The sequence below is a fragment of the Lepidochelys kempii genome, chromosome 4, assembly GCF_965140285.1.
Source record: "Lepidochelys kempii isolate rLepKem1 chromosome 4, rLepKem1.hap1, whole genome shotgun sequence".
Lineage (NCBI taxonomy): Eukaryota > Metazoa > Chordata > Testudines > Cheloniidae > Lepidochelys > Lepidochelys kempii.
In genome coordinates, this window is record NC_136383.1 from 12,839,017 (window position 1) to 12,866,959 (window position 27,943).

At 41.8% G+C, this 27,943-nt stretch overlaps 2 protein-coding genes across 4 annotated transcripts in view; one reads left to right on the plus strand and one right to left on the minus strand.

Annotated features, from left to right (window-relative positions):
• The window catches only part of PPEF2 (protein phosphatase with EF-hand domain 2), a 39,282-nt gene extending 36,858 nt beyond the window's left edge, over positions 1–2,424 (plus strand). The window contains exon 17 of one of the 2 annotated variants that reach the window (XM_073340418.2): positions 564–2,424. In XM_073340418.2, coding sequence (XP_073196519.1) covers positions 564–784 — 221 coding nt within the window. In that variant the 3' untranslated portion in view covers positions 785–2,424. The remainder of the gene's footprint in view (positions 1–563) is intronic. The other variant, XM_073340422.2, reaches the window with a different exon arrangement.
• On the minus strand, positions 2,222–27,492 carry NUP54 (nucleoporin 54). 2 transcript variants are annotated; one of them, XM_073340425.1, is made up of 13 exons: positions 27,359–27,492; positions 24,854–25,015; positions 18,367–18,450; positions 18,108–18,245; positions 15,680–15,906; positions 12,742–12,929; positions 11,059–11,255; positions 8,027–8,081; positions 7,278–7,371; positions 5,923–6,030; positions 4,352–4,471; positions 3,799–3,909; positions 2,222–2,924 (listed from the first exon to the last, which is right to left on the minus strand). In XM_073340425.1, exons 1-13 carry the CDS (start codon positions 27,408–27,410, stop codon positions 2,796–2,798), a joined length of 1,665 nt encoding a protein of 554 aa, XP_073196526.1. In that variant the 5' UTR covers positions 27,411–27,492; the 3' UTR covers positions 2,222–2,795. The 2 variants fall into 2 exon arrangements, with proteins under 2 accessions (XP_073196526.1, XP_073196527.1); XM_073340426.1 differs by lacking the exon at positions 24,854–25,015.
• Between the last annotated feature and the right edge of the window lie 451 nt (positions 27,493–27,943).

Consider the following 27,943-nt stretch of genomic DNA (forward strand, 5'->3'; position numbering starts at 1 on the left):
AGCGACCTTCATGTCTGTGATTGCGTGACCAGAGAGATTGAAGTGTTCTCCGACTGGTTTATGAATGTTATAATTCTTGACATCTGATTTGTGTCCATTTATTCTTTTACGTAGAGACTGTCCAGTTTGACCAATGTACATGGCAGAGGGGCATTGCTGGCACATGATGGCATATATCACATTGGTGGACCTTCCTGCCACAATGCATTAAACCTTTGCTTCATTTTTGCCTGTCATCTCTGCATTAGTAGTTATAACAGTACTTTTAATACATGTTTAGAAAGTGCTGGAAAAGAGTAATTTAGCCTCTACACTCAATGGAGATATGGAGTATTGTCACTAGTTTATACGTGGGAAAATGAGGCATATGCAGTAAATGATTTCAACGTCATGGAGTGAGGAACATGGCTTTCCTGACTGCTGCCAGTTCTGTGTAGGACTGCACCATTGCCTACCCCCGTGTGCTGCTGAAGGGGCAGGCTCAGAGGAGGGCTGCATGGCCTCTTGTACACATTTGAGGGCAGGACTGTCACTAAACTGAATTGCCAGTTTCTTCCCTGCAGGGCTTATTTCATTTGAGGAATTCCACCAGACCTGGAAGCTGTTCAGCTCCCCTATGAACATGGAGCTCACAGCTGATGGCATCAGTGACCTGGCCCGCAGCCTAGATTTCAACAAGGATGGAAACATAGACTTCAACGAGTTCCTAGAGGCCTTCCGCCTCATTGAACACACTCATGGTGATGATAAAGCGCCCCACCCAGCAGAGATGGCTGTTAGCTAGTAGGGCAGGCTGCAATGCCTTTGGATGATCTCCTAAGCCGCAGCACAAACAAAGGCCCTGCCAGCAGCTATGACAACTTGTGGGGAAGTAGAACCGAGTTACATTTTAGACCTCTCAGTGCTGTTAGGAGTTACTGCCCCTGTTCCATTTTTTGGTATGAGAATTGGCCAAATAAGTAGTAATTTAAAAGGAAATGGAGGGAAGGTGTTGCTCAAGTAGATATTTATTCTAACACTCTGCAAGGGTATAGTGTAGCCTGTTACCCCCATTTACTGACATTTCTGTAAACTATTACAGGATCATTAACAATGTTTGTGAAGTGGCATTATTAACACTTCAGCTAGTGCAGATGTTCCTAAGTACAAACCTAAAAACAGGGTGCAGGAATTTTGTTCTTTAAATAGACTTAAAGCCCAGAAGCAACCACTGATGATGAGCTAGAGTCTGACTTGTATAAAGTCAGGCCATCGTGTGAAGTTCTCTCTCTCTTTTTTTAAATCCAGTCTTGCTTTAAAGACTTCAAGTGATGAAGAATCTGCCACATCCCTAGGGTAAGACACTCCAGTTGTTAATCAATCACCTTGCTAAAATGTGCTTTGTCTAGGAGAAAGAGATCCACTAGCTAGAGTTTTACAAGAGGGGTCAGCAACCTTTCAGAAGTGGTGTGCTGAGTCTTCATTTATTCACTCTAATTTAAGGTTTTGCATGCCAGTAATGCATTAACGTTTATGATATATAACTAAACTATTGTTGTATGTAAAGTAAATAAGGTGTTTAAAATGTTTAAGAATGGGCAGTGTGAGTGCCACTGAATATCAGCTCCTGTGCTGCCTTTGGCACAAGGGCCAGTGGTTGCCTACCCCTGAGATAGATACTTAAGAGCTGCTATACAGGTTCAGGTAATTGACCCATCGCCACTAACTAGTGCTGCAGAGGAAAGTGAAAACTTTCACATAACAGCGAAAACGTTTGAACAATACACTGGAAGTACTGTTAGCTGATACAGTTGGAACAAATCAAGGGCTAGATTCACCCAAGCTTCACAAAATGATGTACCTCACTAGGATTTGCTGAATAATGGAGGCAATATTTGACCCTGAATTTGCAGAGAGTAATGGTATTTACCAAGGACTTTTCACCTTGTTTAGGAACCCCAGACAGACATCGGTCAGGTTTGAGTCATATTTCTTATTATAAAAAAATATTCCAAAATGCTGTATCTAGAGTAATGCTAGTATAATGCAGGGGAAGAAATCAGGCAAACTTAATTTTTTTACAGTATGATGCTTGGTAGATTTCTTTTGTAGCACAAGTCTGCTGTATTTCAGAATTTGTTAGTCACAAGTGCCTTTGACAAATCTCCAAGTAGCTATCTTTCCAAAGAATGAACAATGTAAGTATGCCTGTTTAGAAATAAAAAGGCAACATGATAAAGGACACAGTTTAAAGCAGACATTTTATTCTATTTCCTGAATAAGCAAAATGATATAAAAATATAGCCTTGCAGTCCAAAAAAGTCACATTACACAAACACTAAATCCACAACTTTCCCCAGCAGATAAATGAATAATATTAAACATGTTTACAGGGTGATGTACAAGTTTGCAACAGCCTAGTTGTTTTTGTATGCATAATTTTGTGATGTAGATTCCTTTCATGTTCATGAAAACTTGAAAGACAAGATCTCCTTAGCATTGCATGGAAGAACAATGCTGTTGTAAAAATGTACAATAGTACATAACTTTTGTAGTAGAACAGTATCTGAACAGATTCAGTTTCTTTTAAGAAAGAATATACAGCTTTATAAGTCTAAACCTTCCAAAGGTCATCAAGTTTGAAAAGTATGGAAGAGGCTTTGCTAGTCCAAAAGATTACAGCCAATACCACATTTATGAAAATCCTATAGGAAGATATGCATTTTTTTTTAAACCTAGTCAGTTTCAGCCTTTGAAAGTGAACCCTGAAACAAGATAATGCATTTGAAACATCCCTAACAATAGCTTATGACAAGTCAACTGAAGATTCCTCCTCTGATAGGGATGCTCTCATTCAATCCATGTTCTGTTAGTTTTAGATCTTCCAGGTCATCTTTTATTATGCTAATCAAATGACTCAGGCCTTCTTGTTGCTGCTTCAAATGCTAGAATAATTAAAGAAAGAATGTAAGAAACACTTCAGGTGTAGCATTTATCACACAAAACTATAGCTCAGTCCTTGATGGTTAAAAGATCAGAACCTCTCTAAAATAACTAAGTTACTGTAACAGCTATAAGTTTACTTTTTAAAAGCGAAACTACACGACTTGTGCAAAACAGAATACATTTTTACCACGGTCATGCCTGAAGGCCTCTGAGTGCCTTACCAAAAAACACTCAACTATTTAAATTTGGAGTACCTGTGGCACCTTTGAGCATAAGCTTTCATGGGCTAAAACCCATTTCAGCGAAAGCTTATGCTCAAATAAATTTGTTTGGCTCTGAGGCGCCACAAGTCCTCTTCGTTGTTTTTGCTGATACAGACTAAACACGGCTGCCACTCTGAAACCTACACTCTGAGTTCACTCAAGATTAGAGCTGGTTGGAAAAATGCAGATTCAATTAAACTTTTGCCAACACATAGCGAGTTCCAGGGTTGACAGCACTGCTGCAGAGAGCGTGGAAGACCCAGCCTAATCATGCGGAACACCCACAGCTCCCCCCTGGCTCTCTGGTGGACCAGGGAGTCTGAAGTCTTAGGACTGGTTTTCCAAAATCTGCACTTCTGGGTAGCCCTGCATGAGGACTGCTTGGGGTACCACAGGAAAACAACTTCACTGCACAGGATTACGAAGAACAGAGCTCTTAGTATTTGCTTGATGCTGTTGCTGAATTTCCTCTAGACTAAGTCCACTTGAGAGGCATGCTGAAGCTTCAATTCCAACACCACTGTTTTCCATCTTTTTATAAGCTGTGCACCCTCCACTCAAGCAGGCTGTTGTAGAATTCTGCATGCATTTCTCCACAAGGAATACTTACTTGCTTGATTTCTTGTAGGAGATCTGCATCAATGTAGTACCTTTCTTCTGCCCTAACTGCTCCAAAATGATTTTGCATCCTGATCTGAGACATCAGTTCATTTAGTCGACCCTAAAAGTAGATGGGAATCACATGTATTAGGATAGAAAAGCAGTTTCCCCCTGACATCCGTAGTCCTGAGAGAAAAATGTACCATCAGCGTGAAGGTTTTGGCTCAGCTTCTTGCATTTTTTTTTTTTTGAATTAAAAAAAGAAAACTAAGAGGGGTGGGGGATACAATACAGTAAACAAACAGTCTGATACTGTTCATAAAAATTGCTTCAGTACTCGCTATGTAGTTTTTGACCTTGTAAGGGGTTTTTTCAAGATTGGGTTTAGGACTTGCAAGTCTGCTGACTCAAATCAACAGGGAAAATGTCAATATTCTTCCTATGAAAGAAAACATTAACTACAAATGGTTTTAACCAAGCTTTGGGGAGATCATTTTACAGCTTTATTGTAAGTACACCAAGAGCCCTTTTCTGTTGCAAGAGCTTATATATAATTCACTCACCTTGAACTGAGTAGGTGCATTGAGTTCACATTGAATGGTGTCTAACTGTACACGAAGTTGTTCCTCATCAGCCTGAATGGCATAGCCACTTTTCCTTTGAATCTCTTGTTTAATTAACACCTGCAAAAGGAACCACTGAAGTTATGACCTTTGGAATGACTTGTTTTATGTGCATAAACTCCAAATGTCAAGATTCTCCTGCAGATGTCTCAGACAGAAGAGTGGCGGGTCTAAAGGCTGCCTTGTATGTTGTATGCAGTGTTGTCACTCCCATGCTATCAGAGAGACAAGGTGGGTGAAGTAATATCTTCTAGTGGACTAACAGAAGTCCAAAGATATTACCTCACCTACCTTGTGTCACTTGTATGCTGTGTCTCAATTTATATCCTATAGTAAAATGGATTTACCATTTCTAGTAAAATACAAATCAGAGTCACAATGTTCTACCTGTACATTTGTTTCTGGGGTTTAAAACCACAGTCGTCTACTTCACTTGTGGCACGTTAGATACAGGGGAAATGTTTTCCACGAGGTCTCCCTCCCCACACTCCCATGTACATCTATTCCGCTTTCCCCACTCAGGTGGTCTTCTACTCTGCTGGCCCACAGATCTGAAATACATCCACCAGACAAAATTCTCTCTCATCTTCTTCAAACGCTCCTTCCTTCCACTCAATCCTTCCACTTCCCCCTCTTGCCTTGTATTTGTCTTTAGAGCAAAAAAATGTTTAAGATAGATCTTCCAGATCTATCTTAAAGCAAGTTACAGGTATTAAAGAAAATGCAAAACAGAAAATTAATTTGTCCATTTTACTCAAATGGAGATTAGGGATTTCTTACAGAAGGAAGTTTAGAACTGCCATATAGCTAACCAACCACACGAACAAGAGAATAATAAATCCAATCAACCGGCAAGCCACTATCACCGTAACCATATTAACTGGGATTGTAAAAAAAATGGCCATTTCAGATTAATTTGTTCTTCTGTCTGCACAGTGTACACTCAGTTTCATGAGCTTACTAGGGAAAGGAGTTTATAAAGAGAGTCATGAATTGGTAGGACTTGGGGCAGGTACAGGATCTGAAACTACTTAAAGTTGGATTTAAAAACAACGCAACCTGACTCGTTCCAATAGGACAACTTTCCCACAAAGTTAGGCAGCTTTTCTGGTAAGTCTCTGATCTTGACTATAACAGGGTTTAAAAGAGAACTGGATAAATTCATGGAGGTCAAGTCCACTAATGACTATAAGCCAGGATGGGTAAGGAATGGTGTCCCTAGCCTATGTTTGTCAGAGGGTGGAGATGGATGGCAGGAGAGTGATCACTTGATCATTACCTGTTAGGTTCACTCCCTCTGGGGCACCTGGCATTGGCCACTGTCGATAGACAGGATACTGGGCTGGATGGACCTTTGGTCTGACCCAGTAGGGCCATTCTTATGTTCATGAGAGGGAGACTTGCACACAAATTGAAAAAGAAACAGGAATGGGAAATAGAGCTGTTAAAAAAAAGTCCACTCTGTTGCCAGTGGAACATGCATCAGATTACTCACTGCGTCCAAGTGTTACCTGTAAGGTTCTATGAGAAAGGTCCATTAGTTTTCTCTTGTACTGTGCTATTTTTGCCATAGTTGTGGTCTGATTTTTCTGCAGCTCACTAATATCTTCTGATATTATCTGAAAGAAAAAAACATGGTTGCAGCTGGTGGCCATCCAAAAATTTAATTTAATCTTTTTATAAAAAAAACAAAAAAAGATTTTCCTGCTTGTAAGCATGTACTAGCAGCAGCAGCATTCATTTCCCCTGCCATCAGAGTTTCAAAACAATGATCAGTCCTAAAGGAAAAGGGGCCATATTTGAAAACACCTGCAGAGAGAATCAGATGAGTAGTTCATAATGTAAGAATGCCGTCATACCCCCTTGTTTAATAAGTGGGTCTATTGCAGCCCATCTCTGCCCTTACCATCATTCTGTTTTGTATGTAATTAACTGAAAGTTTTAAATATTTATCCTGAGCAGGAGAGCAGCTGAGGGGGCTTTATTCTGTCAGTGTCCTTACCCCCTTTCCACTCATGTCCCTTCAAAAAGTGAAAGTATCTGTTCTAGTCATATCCATTACTAGGGGATTGGTGCCTAATATATGCTCCCCAAAATGAGGCAGTGTCAGGTGCTACGGCTTGAATTTTCAAGCACCCCACTCATTGGAAGTCAGTCTAAATCTACTCTTTTAGTTCAGGCATTTTCAAAAAAGTCTCCAAATTAGGCACCCCATTTGACCTGTCTTAGCCAAAAAGCTGATAATTCTCCTCTTGCAAGTGAGCAGATGAGAGAGAAGATATTCATACAAACCAGAGAACAGCTATTGCATAAGCCTTCCGCTCCAAGGTAGCATGGTGTGAAATCTCTGTTAATCATATACAAAAGTCTTAACAGCTTCCATAAGGGTAGTCTTAACTGAAGCTGAAACAGGAACTGCAAGTCACCTACTCAAAAGACATTATTCTAAATTCATAACTGCACAGATACAAGTGTCTATGGGTTTGTCTACCCTGGAATAAAAGATGCAGGACATGGCCGCAGCTGGCCCAGGTCAGCTGATTGACTCCAGACTCAGGCTGCAGGGCTAAAAATTGCTGTGTAGACATTCAGGCTCAAGTTGGAGTCTGGGACCCTCCCTCCTTGTGGGGTCCCAAAGCTCAAACCCAAACATCTAAAACAGCAATTTTACAGCTCTACAGTCCATGAGCTGGAGTCAGCTGACCCAGGCCAGCCATGGGTGTATTGCTCAGTGTTAATACTTCCCAGATTAGTTCTCAGCAGTCGGAAATCAGGATTTACAAAGCCACAAGAGTCACACTTTTCGAGTGCTAAATCTATTGTCTGCAACCATGTTCAGAACGAATGGTGTCAAGTTAACACTTACATCTAATCTGGTCTGATGCTGCTTAGTCATCTGGTCTTGGACCTTTAATCTTCTCAACAGCTCTTTGAAACCTACCATTGGTACAGGGATAAGCCTACAGGAACAGAAGTGTTTGGTTATTAAACAACTCAAGATTTACAGCTATATTTAACAATATATTCCTGAATTGCAGACTCTGTTCATTACAAGAATGAGAAGTCACTGTAATTATGGGTGTTACATTCAAAAGTCCTCACCACTCATCCCCACAGTGTAGGCAATGACGTTTATTTAGAGTTGCAGGACTAGCAGGATAGGGTTGACCCCAAGAAATGTGCTGGTTTGAAGTTCACAGATATAGCGAGCTAACAACTCCAAACAATTAACATATATCCTAGAGCAACACACGACGACACACACGACTTGGACCTGTTCTAGGCACCACCAAAAGTTATACAAACCTGCCACCCCTGGAGAGAGGGAGGGAAGGAAGGAGCCGCAGAGGGGGCTGAGTAAGTGTCTTTCCTTCCCCTGGGTCCTAGAGGCAGATTTACTAAAGTGGCATTTTTGTGAGGGAGATTTTGTTTGTGATTCTGTGGCAACCCTCTCATTACCTACCTTGTAGTTATCACATTATACAGTTATACCCCTAAAATATCTCCTAAAGTTACCTGAAAGTTATTTTAGAAAGCGTTTGTTTTTTAAGGCTAAATTCACACCACAGATCCATGTTTACAAAGGAACAAAACACAAAAAAGAACCAGACTTACTTTTCAGGATCAGGATTATCCACTTTGGCCTGTTCCCAGATAATAGGATCAACACCTACAAGAGAAAATGGAAATTCTTTCCATAAGGACAATCTCAACAGTGCTTCAATAGTTTTCACATCACATGGCTGGTAAGTGATCAGATTTAATAATGCATGTGAAAGAGCCACACTAAAATCAGCTGTGAAACTGAATCTTCAAGCTATTAATTCAGCTTACTAAAAAGGCTTGGGCCCAGGTTTTGTAGAAATATCCGGGCCAAAGAACAGTTGTCAAGCTGTCTCACTGGTAGAGAGACATGAAAGGAAAGTGAAAATGGTGATTAAAAAAAATTAAGTATCAGAAAGAAAGGTTCCTTAAAACTGTCAGGAGACCACCAAAATCTGGTCCAAAAGGAAGATAAAAATAGTAGTACAAGCAACTACATTGTGTGTTAAACAAATGACAACATCGAAATCAAACACACAAGACGTCTTTGGAAACCTCTTATCAGTTCAGTCAGGATGTCACTTATTTTGCCATTATTTCCAGTATATTAATGAATATTTATATAGCAATTTTATGATTAAATAAGCTGCAAATCTGGTATAAGACAAAGCGATGGAAAGACTTCATTTGGCTCCATCATTGCTGCTGAGCTGGCAAACGGGAAATCAAAGAAAGATCTAGCCATTAAATATTTTTAGGGCTGTCGACTAATCACAGTTCATTCACATATTAACTCAGAAAAATTAATTGTGATTAAAAAATGAATCGCACTGTTAAACAATACCAATTGAAATTAAATATTTTTGGATGTTTTTCTACATTTTCAAATACTGATTTCTATTACACAGAATACAAACTGTACAGTGCTCACTTAATATTTATTCCAAAAATAGTATTTCTGTTCCCCTCATACAAGTACAGTAACTTCACTGAACGTTGTAGTTACATTCCTGAAAAATGCTACTTTCAGCAAAACAATGTTAAACAAATTCAATTTCCCCATAAGAATTAATGGGGGTTAGGTGGAAATTTTTTTTGTCAGACAAAAGACATTACACACACACACACACACAGAGTGTAAGTTTTAAACAACTGAATACTGTACACAGCCATGATGATTGTGAACCTTGATTGAGGTGGTGAAGTCCGAGGGTGGAAGAGGGTGGGATATTTCCCAGGGAATACCATACTGCTAAATGATGAACTAGCACTCGGCTGGGCCCTCAAGGGTTAACACGTTGTTAGTGTAGCTTCACACTCTACAAGGCAGCATGAATGGAGGGAGGAGACACAACAGATGCATGGCAGTGGCTGCAAACATTCCCTGCGGAAACGGAGTATGATGAACCCACGCTATCCCACTGGAGCACACTACTCCCTCCACTTTCCAAAGTGCCGGGGGGTGCATGTGTGTGAGAGACAGACAGACATGCACATTGCCCCTTTAAGTATGCCGACATCACTCTAAGTACACTGCTTTTTTAAATAGATCAGCAAGTTGAGACAGCAGCTGCTGCCAGCAAGCTCCCTCCATCCTCAGCCCTGTCCCCCCTTCTCTGTGGAGACGGGGTACAGGAGCAGGGGGGACACCCTGACATCAGCACCCCTCTTCGCCCCCCACCCCTTCACAGCAAGCAGGTGGCTCCCGGGAGCAGCTCCAAGGCAGAGGGTGGGAGCAGCACATGGCGGGGGGGGGGGGGGGGGGGAGGGAGGAAGGAGGGGAAGACACAGCACCTGACCTGACCTGACCTGCCCAGCAAGGCAGCCGATTTTCCCTGTATTCCAGTAACGCACAGGTGTTCCAGTAAGGGGCCTGTTGTGCTGGGTTCCTACACAAAAGACTGTTCACGTCCAAAGAGCTTAGAGTCTACGCATAAGGTAAACAGATGGGAGAAGCACAAGGTGCCAATGATTCAATTATGCTAAAGCTTCGTTAGCTGCACAAAATAAAGAAGCAGTTCTAAAAACCAAAATGTATTCCAAAACACAGATCAGTAGTTAGTTACACCTAAAGTTACTATATCTGAAAAAGATGGGGCAGAAGTTGTTACTTTGTGCATTGAACAGACTTTGTCCCCATATAGTCAGTTTCCCCCTTTTTGTGAGTCTTTCACATAGCAATAGGGGAGAGAAAAATCATTTAAAAATGGCAGAACGTGATAGCAGAACCACAGGTATAGTACATAACGCTATTTTGAATTCATTTTTTGAAATTGGATTAGATTTCAAATCGATTCCCTTAGTTAAAAATTTTTTATCCTAATTTTGCTACCAAAGAGCCTGATTTCCAGCTATGGAATGAAAGATTAAAATAGACTTCAATCTTTAATGTTATTTTTGGCCTTTAAAAACCACCACAAAAAAAAAAAAATTACACAACCCCACACATCCAGAACACAGGCAACTTATCTAAGCCAAAAACAGACAATTTGAGATTTTTGAACCTGGAGAGCAGGCAAAGAGTTATTCCAAATGTACACATATTTAAGTGTGAGAAGATCCTACAAACTATTCTCTTTAGGCCACAGACCAGCAAACAGAAGCTAAGTATCTATGATATTGCAAGTGAACAAATGAGCAGTCAAAAAGGTCACTGCACTCATCCAAAGGGATACAATTACCGTCTGTGCACATGTACTGATGTGTATTGGCCGAGTGACTCAGAAAGTTGGGAGGAGTGAATACAGGACCCTATGGTGTTTATTTTACCTGCAAAAGTTACTGTCCTGGCATATCACTTTTGCTGGACTCAATGAAGCAGTTAATAAGATGAACTGAACTAGTTTAAGACTCTTACAGTTTGGTTTACACTATTGTCTACCCCTGTATTAATTATTTGCATAACTTTGTATCTCATCAACTGAGAAAAATAAAGTTACTTTGTTGGAAGGGTTAGAAATATTTGGAACAGACATGTTAGTACATACGGTCAGCTTAAAAACTCCTTTGATTAAAAATGTCATTTTTTCCAGTCACTTACTCTCGGACACCTGGAGAACGTGGAAGGGCTTGTTTACCAACTAATGCAACACTCCAGTACATACCAGCAGGAGGATTCTGTAGAAGCTGTTTGATTTGTGCTGGAGAAAGTTCTGTTCTGGCCATGGAAAGGGTAACTCCAAGCTGCTGCAGTGATGTTTTTATGTTAACTTGTTCAAAATGAGCATACAGGGTTGTGGCTGGAACTCTCCTTGAAGTCCCATTTGGTGACCGCTCAACAAGATAAATGACAACTTCAGTCCTGAACAAGCAAATGCAACAGAAAAGAAAACTATAAGAATACAAGTACCCTAGATCAGTTAATGGTTTACAGAAACAACAACTGAAATACAATTATAAGCCTGGAGCCAACCGACGAACAGAACAGCATCATTATTTTAAATTAATACATTCCAGTCTATTTAAAAAAAAAAAAGCTGAAAATATTTACTGGTGACTAATATAGCAAACAAAAAAGTGAGCATCACATTCAGAATTACAACCACAAATATTAATCAATTGTTCAGAAGTCAAATACTTGTTTAATGAAACATAACTGAACTACACAATTATACAGCTTTAAAAATATCTACACACAGATTCATTGTCAGCGCATATTAGAAACCACTAGGGTTCACATTTTGGGAACAAAGGAAAATGAACAGGATATCATGCACATATCTTCCTAAATTACATTAGCCTAGCCCACCCAGGGCAGAAAACATCAGCATGCCCCTCCACAGTGGCCAAGCAAAAGAAAAGGACAGCCAACCAATCAGGGGGAGAGAGGGAAGGAGTAGAGGAGAGTGGGAAGTGTGCCTAATCAAAGCAAAGAAGAAGAAAAGCAACCAGTAAGTTGGTGCTCAGGGTGACGACCCTGCTCACCCATCCCTAGAACCAGCCCAAATTCTATCATTGGAGGAAAAAGAACTGGATACTGGAGTATCACATCTCGTGTCTTTTCATACATCAAATCAGTCTATATGTCAGGATAAAGTGGAGTCTTTGCTCTAAGTTTAGCAAGTGTGTGGATGGTAACAGCCAAAAGGTGCCTACTGTCACGGGGATGTTAGAAATACTTAAGGTAGTCCAGTGTAAACAGTTCTCTGGCACACCACAGGCAGAAGTAGCCAGTAACAGTCAGTAAGCAGACTTAATTCCGAAGCAAATATTTCTTGGCTCAAATGCTAGAATACCTTGTCAGCACTGGTCCCCAAAAAAACCAAAAACAAACACCACCACTGTCTACCTTAAGTATCTTACTGGTGGGGAATGCCCTCCGCTTTCTAAAATATTTAGTGCATTTAACCCAGTTGCAGTAACCACTACGCATATCCCTGATTTTTCCTGCACTGCTGCGGAGCAGAGGAATCACAAGATTATTCTATTGCCAGAACTTTACTGGCCTCACTGGTGATACAAATGCCATATAAACCAAGGAAATCGGATTTAGTGATCCGGCAGAAACAGTGGAAAGAAACGAAAGGGGGGGGAAGGAAAAAAAACAAAAAAAAACAGAATAGGCCAAAACCTGTACACAAAAATGGATACCGTCGAAGAACACAGATGATACTATATTGAGAATACAAACAAACATATATTTGAATATCCCTATAAGACTCTTAAAAGGAGTTTCAGCAGAAGCTTTGTACTGAAGCAGATTGACCTTAAGAGAGCCAACACATTATACACGCAGAGAAAACCAAATAGAGAAGGGGGCAAAATTGCACAAGAAGATATTCACGTACTGATCATCTGGCAGTGTTTTAACACCTTCTACGTTGACCGTAAGGGTCTGGTTTCCTCCCAAAATTTTGTGCAGTGATTCTACTAGCTGCTGCTGCTGGTTTCGAATGTCTGCTTCTTTTCTATTGAAGACTAAGACCACCAGGCCATCTTCATCCTTGTTGTTGGGCATGCAACTGTAGCCCACAGCCTGTGGAAAAAGCCAAATTGGATGTTGTTAAAGGTTCACCTGAAAGTGGGATACATCAAGACATGGGTGTAGGAGAGAACACTCACAGAACTTCTAAAATGACAGACTGCACTCTAAGGCATGTTTTTAGTTTAAGTTTTTAAAAAGGTAAATGTTCAGAAATGTCCATTCTCTGCCTTTGAGAAATTTTGGCCTGTTCAGAAGATTCTAGAAACATAGAATATCAGGGCTGGAAGGGACCTCAGGAGGTCATCTAGTCCAACCCCCTGCTCAAAGCAGGACCAATCCCTAATTTTTGCCCCCGATCCCTAAATGGCCCCCTCAGGGATTGAACTCACAACCCTGGGTTTAGCGGGCCAATGCTCAAACCACTGAGCTATCCCTCCCCCCATACTGTTGGACAACAGAAATTTTGTTAATGTTTTGGAACGGGGCTGAATTAAACATAAAACAGAATTTTATACATTTTCTAAAATGCAAATGTAAACATAGGAGAGGGGATTTTGACTTGTGCGTGGTATTAAAACCCCCTTGTAATATAGAAATAAGGAAAAAAGGAAGATAAAAATCATAGAAATTTAGAGCTGATAGGGACCTAAAGAGGTCATCTAGGTAGTCCATCCCCCTGTGCTGAGGCAGAACCAAGTATAACTGTCAGGGATGATCTAGGTATTTGTTTAACCTGTTCCTAAAACCCTCCAATGATGGGGATTCCACAACCGCCCTTGGAAGCCTATTCCAGTGTTTAACTACCCAAATAGTTAAAGCTTTTCTTAATATCCAACCTAAATCTGCCTTGCTGAAGATTAAACCCATTTTTGACTTGTCCTACCTTCAGTGGACATGGAGAACCATTGATCGCCATCCCCCACAGCCCTTAATATATTTGAAAAACTGTATCAGGTCCCTCTCAGTCTTCTTTTCTCAAGACTATACATGCCCAAGCTTTTTTAACCTTTTCACATAGGTCAAGTCTTCTAAATCTTTTTTCATTTGTGTTGATCTCCTCTGGATTTTCTCCAGTTTGTCCACAACTTTCTTAAAGTCTGGTGACCAGAACTGGTCACATTACTCCAGCTGAGGCCTCACCAATGCTGATTAGAGTGGGACAGATACCTCCCATGTCTTGCATAGGACACTCCTATTAATATACCAAAGAATTATAGCCTTTTTCACAACTGCATCACTTCCAACCTCTGGGGATTTCTGGAACCTCCATTCTCTGCAGTATTGACTGGAGTAGGAAGATACAGGGGAACACAACTCAAGGTGTACATACTGAGTGCTTCTATAGGTATAAAGGCTTAAATGAAATAGAACAATCTTGATCAAGATAGAACATTTGAGAACTCCAATACCCCCAAGACAGTTACTTTTCCATCTCAAATGTGTAGTGATGGAGTTTTGAATGCCTGTGTTTAAAAAAAAAAACAAACAAACAAAAAAAAAAGCAAACCACCCTAATCTTATCTTCTCTATTTTCTTTTAAAAACCTCTCTATCCTTTCTATGATAAACTTGCAGTAAGATTAAGTATTACACTCTTTGGCTGATGCAACTCAATATCCCAACACAAAGAAACTCTGTTGTTCATATTATAGCAACAGTAATTTTCTAAGACTGCAGGACAGTTTGAAAACAGTCATGAATTAGTGAGTATTATCCAACTTGCTTTAAGGCAACTGTTTTCATGCACTGAGGGGTTGTAGTGTTTTAAGGTTCAAATGCATTGCTTCTTAGCACACCTGGGGCAAGTCATTGAGATCTCCTGATACAATATAGCAAAGACAGTGAATTGCATGGAGGGGCTACAAATGGATTTTTAATATATGATGCATTGTTGCACTTACAACTCGTGTCAGTATACGCTCTACATTCTTAGAAGAGAAAGTCAAACGAGATTCAGCAAGAGTTCCCTCAAAGCAATTTCACTTGCGTACAAAAAGTCCATCAGCCTGAATCAATCAATATTCAGAGTAAAAACTGCTTCTCTTAGGGAAGTATCTCAAATGTGTACAGAAAGCTAGGCTTATTACTGTCTTTGATATGTCCATTAATTGACCTGTAGCTGAGCTAGAGTAAGCATCATCAGATCTGTGGAGGATGAGGAACCCTGTACTCTTTGCTGACACAGCAGAACTGGAAACTGGGACAAGGCTTAAGGACAACTTAAAGACTCCTGCGGATAAAAGCAGATGAGTTCAAATCAGAATAAGCTGGCCTGAATTTGCTGATGCAGAAGAGAATATGTGCAGGCCAAATTTAGAAAACATTCTCCTGTTGCTGAGGTTGATGCAGGGAGCAACATTAAGTTTGCTGTTCTGGATCTCAAAAAAAACCCTAATATCCTGGTCTTCTAAAGCTTAAAAATTTGAAAGAATTTTAAGTGTTACTATTTAAGTGATCTGCACCAGAAGAAATGCATTTCTAATAGATTAGTGCTCATCTTGGATGGTTAGTGACCTTAATTCTCCTAACACTATCCTGGAATATTTTATTTGTCATATTGCTCACATAAGCATGCATGTCATTTGTAATACTTAATCAGGGCCTAGATTTTCAGCAACCACGCCACTCAGAGCTTTGTCCCAGGCATATTAGAATGGGACACATTACCTTGAAGAACATACTATGTTACATAATTTAGCTATTGCTAATTCTAAGCAACTCCCATGATGCATTTAGGATTAAAACAGAAGACTGCAAATAGTCTCAGAATAAGTACTCTGATAAATACCAGAAGTATCATACCTTAAATCTGCAAAATGGGTTTTCCTGCGTGAACTCCACCGGAGCAATGTTGCTGTTAAAATATCCTTTGCCTGCCCCCCAGAAGGCTTGCAACTGGTTCCACTTTGCCAAAATAGCATCTCGCTCATCTCCCAAGAGAGTGGGAGCAGAAAGTGCACTGGCTGTGTTTATCAGCTGGTTGGACTGGGAAGGTGCCTGAGTGGGCTGACTGAACAAGCCACCTAATGCTAAAATCAGATACAGAAAACACACAGTTCTTGAGGAAGAAAGAAAGATTAACTGATTAATGCACACCACACTAGAGCTTCTTGTGCATTTGGGGGGCGGGGGTGGGGTGGGGGGGGAAGACACCAAGAAGTCTGTGGGTAAATAATAAAGCACAAAGTTTGATTTTCTGAATGACATTATTACCCCCTACCCTTCTTAAAAGTGATGATGGAATTGTCTGACATTCAATTACATAGAGGCACACCTTATAAAAAGAGGTCCCTCAAATGGGTAAATATAGACACGATTGGATAAACATTCTTGGATGCTTTAAAATCTGAACGGTACATCTGTTATTGTGACACAGTAAAGCAGTCAGCAGATCATAGATCTATACATATCCTGACTTTTCTTTAAACCAAATCTGTAATCAATTCCTTCCTTTCTCATGACGCTGTTACTGCCACTATCAACTTGGTAAAGATTCTTGGTGCCAATGCTAAACCAAAAAAAGGGACCAATAAGACACATGGAGATCCCAAGGTAAAGCGTAGGTATTTCTGAGGGCTCCTATAATGGGGCTGTGCAGATATGCATGCTATAACCAAGATGCTCAGAAGTCTCCTGGACTGACAACAGCGATCACCAATGTGCTGGATTCCTTTTTGATACATTTATGCTCCACTATCTAGAATTTGTTGGATCAACCCACACTTCTTGGAGACCAAAAAAATAAATGGAACAGACTTTTGTAAACCTTTTAAGCTGGGGCCAAAAGGGAGCACTGCCTGAATTTGAAATCGACAGTTGATGGTGCTCTAAACTGATTCCTTCTTTACAGGAAAGGAAGGAAGATGGGATGTGACTGCTTCAGGAGGCAGGGGAGGAAAATAATTCAGTTTATAAAGTCACTACAAAAAGCGAGCTATGTTCAGAAGCAATGTTGCCCCACGCAGCCAGGAACTGCAAGCAAGTCTCTTGCTATGGGCTGATCCTTTGGGCAATGTCTCAAAGAGTTTGGCCTGGTTCTCTTGGTCTCTTTCAAATAAGGAATGAAAGGCCAAGTGCCATTAGAATTTAACCTACATGTTTTGTAGATAAAGAGAAACGAGCTGAAATTTCTGTTTGATTTATAGAGACCCTTGGATAAGACATGCCCACACTCATACAGAGAGTTTTTCCTTGTTAAGACATGGAACCCATGCCCTGATCTAGGCTATTCCCAAAGCTATCCCTCTTGGAAAGGGCGGGCAATATTAAACTTGGAAAAGAACTACCTTACCATAGGATTTAGCTTGCTCTGCAGTAAGGATGGCTACACTGCCAACAGAAAAGCAAAGGCCATCCTGAGGCACATTGTGAAGGTACCTGGGTATTATGCTGCAAACAGGAATGTTAATCTGTTAACTTTTAAAATGATATTTAAATTATATCATTTACCCGGTTAACCGATTAAAGGGAGAGGGGCCCGCCCACGAGGCCAGGGGTTAATGGTTAGCTGGGTTAACCGGGAAGACTAATGCTTACTGGTTAACTGTTTACTATTTTACATCCCTAACTGCAAAAGGACAACACTCTCCAGGATGCTCTACAGAACTCTTGCTCCTCCAGCTTTTTCATGAGATCCCTTGTTGTAGACAGACAGTGTACAGCATCAGCAAGACAGGTAGCAGATAACTCAAAAGGTAAGTGATCCATCTCTTTTTTTTGGTCCAAGGGGATGGACACTCTACTGGTACATCTTGAAACTACTGGGAATGTGCCAAAGTTTTTCATTCTCATGGAGAAACCTGTAGCAGTTTGAGCAAGAGGTACTTGAAGTGAGGGGCCTGCCAAATGGTGAATTTTTAAGCATTCACATTAAAATGTCAAGGCTATTTGGTCTTTTTTTTCCACAACAGAGCACTACTGAGATATGGGGCTTGGAGGTGAATTTAGTGCTGTGAGTGAGGTTTAGATGCCTCATCTCCCCCTTCAGGTTCTGGTGCTCTGTGTAAAAGGCTTAGACTATGAAGGGTGCAGAGATCTGTAAACCCTTCACTGATGGTTCTGGGGGCACAAAAAAGCAGCTTAATATATTAGGTTGCTAGAATTTTCTATTATTTGCCCATTACTCAAGTAAACTCATGCTAATATTTTGATTACTCAGGAGCGATGAGCAAGAGATATTTTGCTTACTAACATTAGCTTTTAAAAGAAATAAAGAAGTCTTTGTACTTACTGGGCTGCTGCTGTTGGGTACTAAATCCTCCAAAGCCTAACCCAGTTCCTAAACCAGTACCTAGGCCGGTACCAGTTCCTGCTCCGCCAAAACCAGTACCAAATCCAAAACCTTTGTTTTGGGTAGCACCAAACAGTCCTTAGAGGAGGGGAGAAAATCAAAGATAAATAGAAGAATTACACATGAACAGCAAAAAGAGATAAAACTTCTAAAAGACTGATGCTAAGTTTAATTCTAAATCAAAATGATGGCATCTCACCAGCGGTGCCTGTGTTGGTAGGAGCAGAAAAGCTAAATACTGATCCAGGAGCGGTGGTAGTTGTCCCAAATCCTCCAAAAGCACCTAGTAAATAAATTGTACAAATAAACAAGGTAGCTTTGCCACAAGGTTCAATCTCTTGTAGGTCATGATAAACTGCACATTCCAATGCAATGAGTTTTATGAAGGGAGATGCTGACAGATGAATGTGTTGTGACACAAGCATATTTTTCTGATCATAGTTATTTACTTTACTGACAATAAAGTAAACAGGAGAGAAAGTGGGACCCAGAAAGCAATACATAGTGACAAGTGACCTATGGATATGAAAAAAACAAAAAAACACCACACCCTTAGGCTTTAGTTAACTTAAGTTGCTCAGTCCCAGATGTGCTCTCCCCATCTACAGAAAATTATAGCTAGTACTAATATTTGTCACATTAATTCTCTAGAGTCTAGAATAACTGGATTTTTGTGGGATGGGGTGGTAAGTTTTTAATATAAAGGACCCTGGGTATCTGGCTGGTGAATCTTGCCCATATGCTTAGGGTTTAGCGGATCGCCATATTTGGGGTCGGGAAGGAATTTTCCTCCAGGGCAGATTGGAAGAGGCCCTGGAGGTTTTTTGCCTTCCTCTGTAGCATGGGGCACGGGTCACTTGCTGGAGGATTCTCTGCTCCTTGAAGTCTTTAAACCACAATCTGAGGACTTCAATAGCTCAGACATAGGTGAGGTTTTTCGCAGGAGTGGGTGGGTGAGATTCTGTGGCCTGCATTGTGTAAGAGGTTGGACTAGATGATCATAATGGTCCCTTCTGACCTTAGTATCTATGAATCTATTTAATTAAAAATATAAAAGAACTACAAACACTTTGGTGGAACTAAGCATCTTACATACGATGGTTGCATATGAGCAAGAACACAGACAGTAATGTTTGCTTAAAACTCTGGAATAATGTATGAATTCTCTTTTTTGTGGAGTTATGTTTGTGTGTGTTTTTTTTATAACTACAACACCCCTGTGGCAAAGCCAGCATCCCTCATGTCAGCAGGATGACATTCTATGTCCCAATCCTGCAAGAAAATCTATGGGGGTAGACTCCTGTGGAATTCCACTGACTTCCATGGGCATGGATGAATGGGTCTCTGTGACGTTCTGTACCTAGTGGGAACACACTACACCCCCCATGTTCATCCTCGTAAAATGATTGTGTGGTATCGAATACAAAGTTTGTCGTGTCGGGTGTCTTTGGAAGGGTCATGATGCACTGAGCATTGTTGTTATAGTGATGCTATAGAAATGGTTGTTACAGTAATGTTATAGGTTGTAATTTCATGTATACAGCAATGAGGCTGAAAATGTGTCTTCATGGCTTAAAATAAGCCCAGGCAAAAACTCTCCAAGAGCAGAGAGGCAGTTCACATATCATTAGGGCATGTATGGGACAAACCCAGCCCAGCCTCACAGGAACAAAGGATGCTGGCTTAGGCAGCAACAAAAGGATCTGTTGGATTCTTGAGTGAGTCACCCCCCTCTCCATTCCTTTGGTCAGTTTGGGACTGTGATGAGCTAATGCTCACCTGACTCTGAAGGGGGAAGGTGGGGACAAAGCCAAGAGGGAAGAAAGAACATGATAAAAGGGAGAGACGTTTGCCATGCTTCCTCTCTCTTCCACCTCCATCTACAGACATCACCATCAAGTGACTGAAGCGCTGATCGAAGGGGAGAGCCTGGCAACCAGCCAGCCTGTGGTGAGAAGTTTGTACGGGCATTGAAAGTGTTAAGATCAGCTTAGAATGCATTTTGCTTTTATTTCATTTGACCAAATCCGACTTGTTGTGCTTTGACTTATAATCACTTAAAAAAAATCTTTATAGTTAATAAATCTGTGTTTATTCTACCTGAAGCAGTGCGTTTGGTTTGAAGCGTGTCAGAGACTCCCCGTGGGATAACAAGCCTGGTACATATTATTTCTTTGTTAAATTGATGAATTCATAAGCTTGCAGCGTCCAGCAGGCATAACTGAACACTGCAAGACGGAGGTTCCTAGGGTTGTGTCAGGGACCAGAGATACTAGCTAGTGCCATTCGGTTGCACAATCCAAGGAGCAGTTTACATTGCAGAGGCTGTGCATGAACAGCCCAGGAGTGGGTGTTCTCACAGCAGAGCCTGGTAAGGCTGGCTCCCAGAATCAAGGATTGGAGTGACCTAGCAGAACACCGGTCCAAATTGTAACGTTCCCTGGTGTTGTCTCTCTGTGGAGATCAGTTTTCGGGATCAGGTCCACAGCGTGGCACACAGGTTGTTAGGAGGATGGATTTGTCGGAACAGTTTACAATGCAAAGGGAAGTACTCAGTTCTTGAGAGGAACAGTCAAAGGGCCATACAGTAGAACCTCTTTAACATGTAAATATGTAAGATATCTATATCTCAGTTCAGACGCATGGGCTGAAATGTCCTCAGTAAATTGATAACACCCCCAATTTTAGAATATCACCTCTTCAAATCTCTAACGCCGACCGTGCCATCTCACTGCCTGGCCAAGACAGCAGAACAAATACAAGGCAGTACTTCAAAAGACTTGACTGGATAAGACTGAGTTATTTCCATAAGATGAAGGGCTATCAGGATTTCATATATGCAGTGGGTACCTTTACCCTGACATTAATCCCAGGCACATTTTAAAAAAAATAAAAAAATCAGTACCTTGAATCATTACTCTTAACCAGCTAAACATAAGCCCACAATCTTTTATCAACAGCAAAGAGTGGTCCTCTTCCAGCTCTGAAATATTTGGAAATTGCAAACTTTCCTTCTGGGTGTGGATTTCACAGTGGTAAGCCATGCCTTTGTGATCCCCCTTTACATTACTGCAATGTACATGGTTTGGGATGTCCCTTGGTCTGCATTTGTAAGAGGTAGCAACACCTGCACCCTCCAAGATTCACTGGCTGTATGAAGTCCAGCAAACATGCTTGAGGTTTTACTTTTATTAGCCAAAAATTTAAGTCAGCAGTTCCCAAACTTGGGGTCTGTGAACAGTTGACTAGTCATATGGTGCTGGATCCCCTCTATTTCCTGCTACTTCTACAGGTGTTCAGGCCCTTCATGATAAGAATCTGTAAGAGCAGCTGGAAACCTGAAGAAACCAGATTAGATGCCTCTACTAGGGGCCTCTGCTACACAGTATTAAAAATAGGAACAGAACCCCCGGGACTTGGAGTCACCAACAGCAGAATCATGTCCTAGTAACAAAGTACTAGGGGAGCATAGGGAAAAAGAGGACCATATGGCTGAGCAGCATATCCAGGGAAAAAGGGAACCAAACAGAAGGGAGCACGTGTAGGGAAATGAAGAGAACAAGAAGAGAGATTCACTTTTCAATTACTGTAGCTGCCACAGAGATATGTGATCATAGATGGGAGAGGAGGTGGTCTGCAAGACACTCTTAAGATGTCCAAGTGTTATAATTTGTACAGTATAGGGCCAGTCTGCCTGAGGGACTATCAGCTGCTTTCCCATCACAGCACTGGGGCTGTATCTACTGATGATCCCATGGTAAAATCTCAAGAGATAGGCAGCAGAGGAGGCATGGTAACTTTAAGACATGCTCACGTTTTTATATACTGGAATGCCTCACTGGTCTCATTCAAGACAAGGCTGAGTAAGTGGTTTTCTTAGTTTTTGGGTGGCAAACAGAAGTGGAGGGGGAGAGTTAGTTTGTAAGTTTTGTTTAGATTATTCTTTGGCTTTACTTTTGGCAAAAGCTTAGACGCCTCCACGTGAGCGCCACTTTATAGTTAGGGTGTATAGTTTGGTGGTGGGCACAAGTGGACAGCATTTATTTCTACTGAGATATTATACTGCAGCTAAGTATTATGGACACATTTTTCATCCTCAATTTCCTTTTAAATACATAATTTCAAGCAGATATATAATAATAATTGACTGCCACTCAAAGTTACCCAACAAACCAACCAGACAAATTATATATATGAGCCATGCACTTTGCTCAAGAGCAGCAAACTCAGCCATCTCCATCCTTTTTGGGGGGCAAAGGGAGCAAACTCCAGAGTCCAGGGCCCTGTCCCGAGAAAACAGTTTCCAGCCCCAGACATTTGTAGCTGAGCCTCTTGAGCTCTAGCTTCTCGCAACTACTGCGGCTGTACTGGGGAAAGCAAGAGCCTTCTACATATCCAAGATTCAAACCATATACAGCTTTATAGATTGAAATCAGCAACTTGAATTTAATTTGAATCAAGAAGGAAGCCAGTGCATTTATCCAAAAAAAGGGGCTAAGCAGCTCCTTGCAGCTACTGTTCCCCGCAGACAAGCAGTGGTGTTTTACACCAGCTGCAAACATTGATGGGCTTTCAGGGGTAACTTCATGCGGCGTGCATTGCAATAATCCAGTGTAAAATTGCTCAGACACATATTCCTGATCCGGACACGTGTGAAAGTAACCATCACCTTATTAGAGGACAAAAGATGAAAAATATACTTTATTTCACTGACAAGACTTGGGTATCCTGGAGCATTAAGAGGTCAAAAAGCAATTCTAAACTGTACTCATAGACAAAAGATAGAAATTCTCCTCGAACAGAACCTAAAGAAGCCATCCCATTATACCTTTGAGATTCTTTAACTCAGCAAATCGGATCACCAGTCCACTCTGATCTTACTCCTGAACTTGGCCAGGCAGCAGAAAAGCAAAGACACTATATCATATAAGTTAGATGAAAACAATGGCATTACAGTCTCCCCCAGGGGCCTCCTATACACATATGGAGCAGGAGGAGTGACAGCACCTCACAGACCCCAACTAAAAAAAGAGTCCACTATGTAGACCAGCTGTTGTAAAGCCATTTGTAAGTTATATGTAATAAAATAAAAAATTTTTTTTTAAACTTAGTGTAATGAAACAGTCAGCTTGAAATGGCATGTTATGTATGGCAGGAAAGCAGTTATGAGTGGAAAAATTATACAATCTTAGTTAAAATTGCAAGATTATATTCAATCAAGAGCTTTATATAGAAATATCAAACAGTATGGTGTACATGATTCAACAAATGGATATAGTCATTGGAAATGACATGTCAGTTTATCAAAACACAGTTTACATCTGAATCAAAACAAATCATGTTTTAGTTATAAATCTATTATATTTACCATCCCTGTGCACTCAGAATGAAACTTAAACCAGACTTAATTTTCAACCTGATTTGATTTTTACTCATTCAGAGCATCAGCTTTATGCAACTGGATGAAAAAGGTTTCCAGTGATAAACCCAGAGCTTCAAACTCACTGTGTAATGACAAACTGTGTGAGAAGCACTATCAGATCATGGGATTTTTTTTAATTATTATTATTATTTTGTACTTTGGCCAACTTGATACCTTTGCTTGAAAATTATTTAACTGTAGTACTAAACTGCTAACACAATGAAAACATGCATCTCAGATTTGGTTTTAATTTAGCCCATATCCATTAGAAAAAGACAATTGATTAGAATTTGTACCAGAGTAAAATTAATTAAATAAGATTTACATTGATCATCAGGTGCATGAAAGTGAGATGGGTGCTAGAATACAAAAAAATATGGTAAGACTGTGGAATGCATGTAATTCCTATACGAGCAGCTGCAAGAACAAGATCCCAGGGCTAACTCTACATAAATGGAAACATATGAAATAGTATACCACCACACAAGGCACAAATATTTTCACGTAAAAAAAGGTAAGACTAAATTGAAAATAAATCAATTTACACTGGATTGCTGATTCACTTCACAACAAATAACCAGTGTCCACACTAGGAAGAACAAAAAAAGCTAGAGCATCTTTTAAAGACAATCTTGCATCTGTGCATTATTTCAGCAGATGAACAACAGTACTTGAACAGAAACAAAAAGCAAGGGTGATTGATTTTGTGCTGATCGTATAAAATTTGTTTCTCCACAGAAACTAGTTAAGTGTGGTGTGTTCATGATAACCAACTGAAGTCCAATGAAGAGACATAAGGAAAGATGAAAAACATGACTACAGTAGTCCAAGAATCTAAAGTAAGGAAATGCGACTTTACAGATTTACTCTGTAATTATGCAATATTACCAATATCCGAACAAAGAACTGAGATTACAGTTTGCCAGTAAATCTGACCATTTGCTAAATAATCAAGACTTAGATTTAGACTGGCAGGACACCATGGTTTATTTTGTTTTTAGAGAAAATGGGCATTTACAGACCAAGTAGTTTTCTTTCAACAGCTATTTCACTGGATTTGCATAGAAAACCCAGAAATTAGTGGAAGTGTTTTAAAAATCACATTTAGAGATTTTGCTACAAGTTATTAAAAACTTTGTTCCCTAATTTGGGCCACACAAAAAGTATTGAAGTAGTTTTTTATACTTAGATACCAGAGATCTGAAAAGAATTCTTGGACCCCTGCTATCAACATTCATTACGAACAAGTGTGTGTGTTATCTACCTGCACTTGCCAGACTGTTACCAAAATTGAATGGTGGCGCTGAGGTAGTGGACACACCGAAATTCCCAATATTAAAATTCACTGCAGGATTGGCAGTTAATCCGAAACCCCCAAAATTAAACCCACTGGCAGTGGAGTTTGCAGTCTCAAGCCCACCAAATCCTAACAGGTGGGAAGCAGAAAGAGAGCACGCAGCATTAGTTTGAAGCAAAAAAAATAGTGTTTTCCATAGCCAGGGACAAGAAAAACAAATAGTTAAAGAAATAAAAAGCATAGAGGAGAGAAGTTATTCCATTTCAAATGAGATTCATTTATTTAACACAAACGGAGTAGTCCAAAGTTTTCTGCTATTTAACCTATGCTGTTAGCAGATACAAAGCTAAAGCACAAATAAAAAAGTGTAAGACTTCTCTCCCCCTCCCGGCCCCACACACACACTTATGTCTGATCTACACATGAACGTTACAGTCATGTAACTGTGTCAGAGGCACAATTTTTTCTGCTATGGTTATACCAGTACAACCCCTAGCATGGATGCAGGTATATCAGTATAGAAGTGACATACTGGTCTAGTTATTCCCTCTCCCATATGGGAAAAGTTTTACAAGAATGAAACAGAGTCCAGACTAGGGAGTTGTAGCATTTTAACTCTATTAGTACAGCCAGTATAGCTAAAGCAGTACAACTTTCCAGGGGTATGTCTTCACTGCAGAGTTAATTCGGGTGATCAGCACTTGGGTGTGAGTGGCACACTGCAAAGCCATATTCAAGTGTGTCCATACTGTGTCCACACTGGTACTATACTCACGAGGACTTTCGTGGTTATATCCCAGCATTCTTAACATTGCAATAAGATGAATCACACTATGATTCTCTCTCAGTGAACTGTGGGAGAAACTGTGTTTCTATGCACACAGGAGGACTTTTGGGAAGGCATTGGAGAATTATCAGCACCCGAGCGTTTTAGCCTGTATCTACGCTGCAATATGGGGGGGGGGGGGTCACCAGCCTCAGTGTAAGCAACACTCAGGCTGTAGCCTGTACCCTAGGCCAGCTAGCCAGCCTGGGTGTAAACACCACCAGCAGTCAGGCAAGAGGTTTTTGTGCATGGATGGGAGCCAGACTAGGGGCACCACTCAAGTAAGAGCCTGAGTTACCTCTGCAGGGAGGATAAATGCCAGGGCAGACAAAGTATTGGAAGTCTAAGTGCTCTGAAGGGTCTGGAAATGACTTGCCTTTTAGCACAACCTCTTAAAGCTTTGGTGTCTAGTTCACAAATACAGCTATGCCTAGACATGCCAAAAACATTTACAAAGCTTAAAAAGAACTTTCCCCTCCTCTGATTTCAAGTTAGATGTATCCTTTCCTCCTCCCCACATGCTAGAAAATGTCACGCAAATGATAAACTATCTAGGGACGCCTCTTAAAAAGCAAAGAGCAACCACCCTATTGTGCTTGAACATGAAGACTTTTGTGAATACTTGAGTTACCTGATAACAATTATCATGACTGACTAATCAGTGCCAACTAGTACACATCATGTACAGCCTCATCTCAGCTAACCGTGAATAAACTTTTCATAATCACATTAAATTATGTGACTCAAGACAAACCCTGTTTAGTTTCTGGTTTGGGTTTTGTTTGTTTTTTTACACTGCTCTGCCATCTGTGCCTCTCTTTAGTGCAAAGGTAACGAACCTCCAGCTGGCTTTACGGAGGAAGGATTATACCATAATGTGACACTATCTGCAGAAGCAGCCTGCAAGAATCATAGAATCTCAGGGTTGGAAGGGACCTCAGGAGGTCATCTAGTCCAACCCCCTGCTCAAAGCAGGACCGATCCCCGATTTTTGCCCCAGATCCCTAAATAGCCCCCTCGAGGATTGAACCCTGGGTTTAGCAGCCCAATGCTCAAACCCTGTAGGGACAGCTACCAAAATTCACCCCGGGGCCCCTCCCGCACAAGCCTTATTTCAATGGCATGAGGCTTTAAGAGGGACGCATTTCCCGCGCAGAAACAGACCAGCGCGGCTGGGGGCAACGAGCACTTGCGCCCTGGGGGGGGGGGGGGGGGGCGGGGGGCCTGAGCGGCGCCCCGAGCTCACGCGACGGGCGGGAACTCAGCGCAGCGGTTACGCCGCCCAACGTGCTTGGTCTGGTTGTAACTCATCGGGACGGAGGGGGGAAGAGGGAGGCGGGCAGCGAGCCGGGGGAACGGCCGGGGTGTCACCGCCACGGGGGCGGGGAGCGGCCGGACCCACTGCCCAGCCGCCTCATGCTTCCAGCAGCGACGCCCGGCTCCCATCCCGACCAGACACCGCCCCCCGTCCCAACCCGTCCCTGCGCTGGCAAGGCGGGAGGGGGGGGAGGCGCACCGCCCCCCGCTCCGGTTGCTAGGGCGAGCGGCATGGGGGGAGGGAAGGAGGGAGGCACGGAGCGGACACACCCACTTCCCCGCCACCCCCCTTGCAGCCGGTCTCCGCGCCCCGGCCGCCCCGCGCGCACCTGTCGGGTTCGCGGCGGCGGCGCCGGCGGCTGCCCCGAAGTTGAAGGCCATGAGGCGGCGCGGTTGGCGGAGTGCAGCCGCCGCCGGGTCCGGCTGGGAACGGTCACCCCAGGGGGAACGGTTCCGGGTGATGGCCCCGCTCCCGGAAACATTAACAGCCCCGGCAACCCGCGCCTGAACGCGAGAGGGTGGCGCTGAATGATGACGTAATAAAATTCGCTGGTTCGTCATCCACACGAACGACCAGCCCCTACGACAGATGGGTGGATCACGTGGCACGGCGGGGGGGGAGGGGGCGGTCTGGCGCTCTGTTACGATTTAGCGGTGACGTATGGGTGTCGCGCGCCTCTCAGTATCAGAGCTGGGACTGAGGGGGAGGGCGGAGAGAGAACATTTGTTGTGGAACATACCAATCAGGCTAATGGAGGGGGGAGGGCGGAAATCACCGACTCAGGGCTTTACCATGCGGCCTAGGAGGGGGAGGTGCCCTTTCTTGTGGCAGAGTGGTTAGAGCAGTGGGCTGGAGCCAGGACGCCAGGGTTCCATTGCTGGCTGTGCTGCCAGCGTGGGGGAGCTGGGCCCAG

Bases quoted from the DNA above. Each gene is read 5' to 3' on its own strand.
- NUP54 (XM_073340425.1), bottom strand. From the start codon at position 27,410: ATGGCCTTCAACTTCGGGGCAGCCGCCGGCGCCGCCGCCGCGAACCCG. The intron at 25,016-27,358 runs GTGCGCGCGGGG...CCCACCTGTTAG, and splicing joins CGCCGCCGCGAACCCGACAG to GATTTGGTGGGCTTGAGACT. The intron at 6,031-7,277 runs GTAAGTGTTAAC...TTTTTCTTTCAG, and splicing joins AGCATCAGACCAGATTAGAT to ATAATATCAGAAGATATTAG.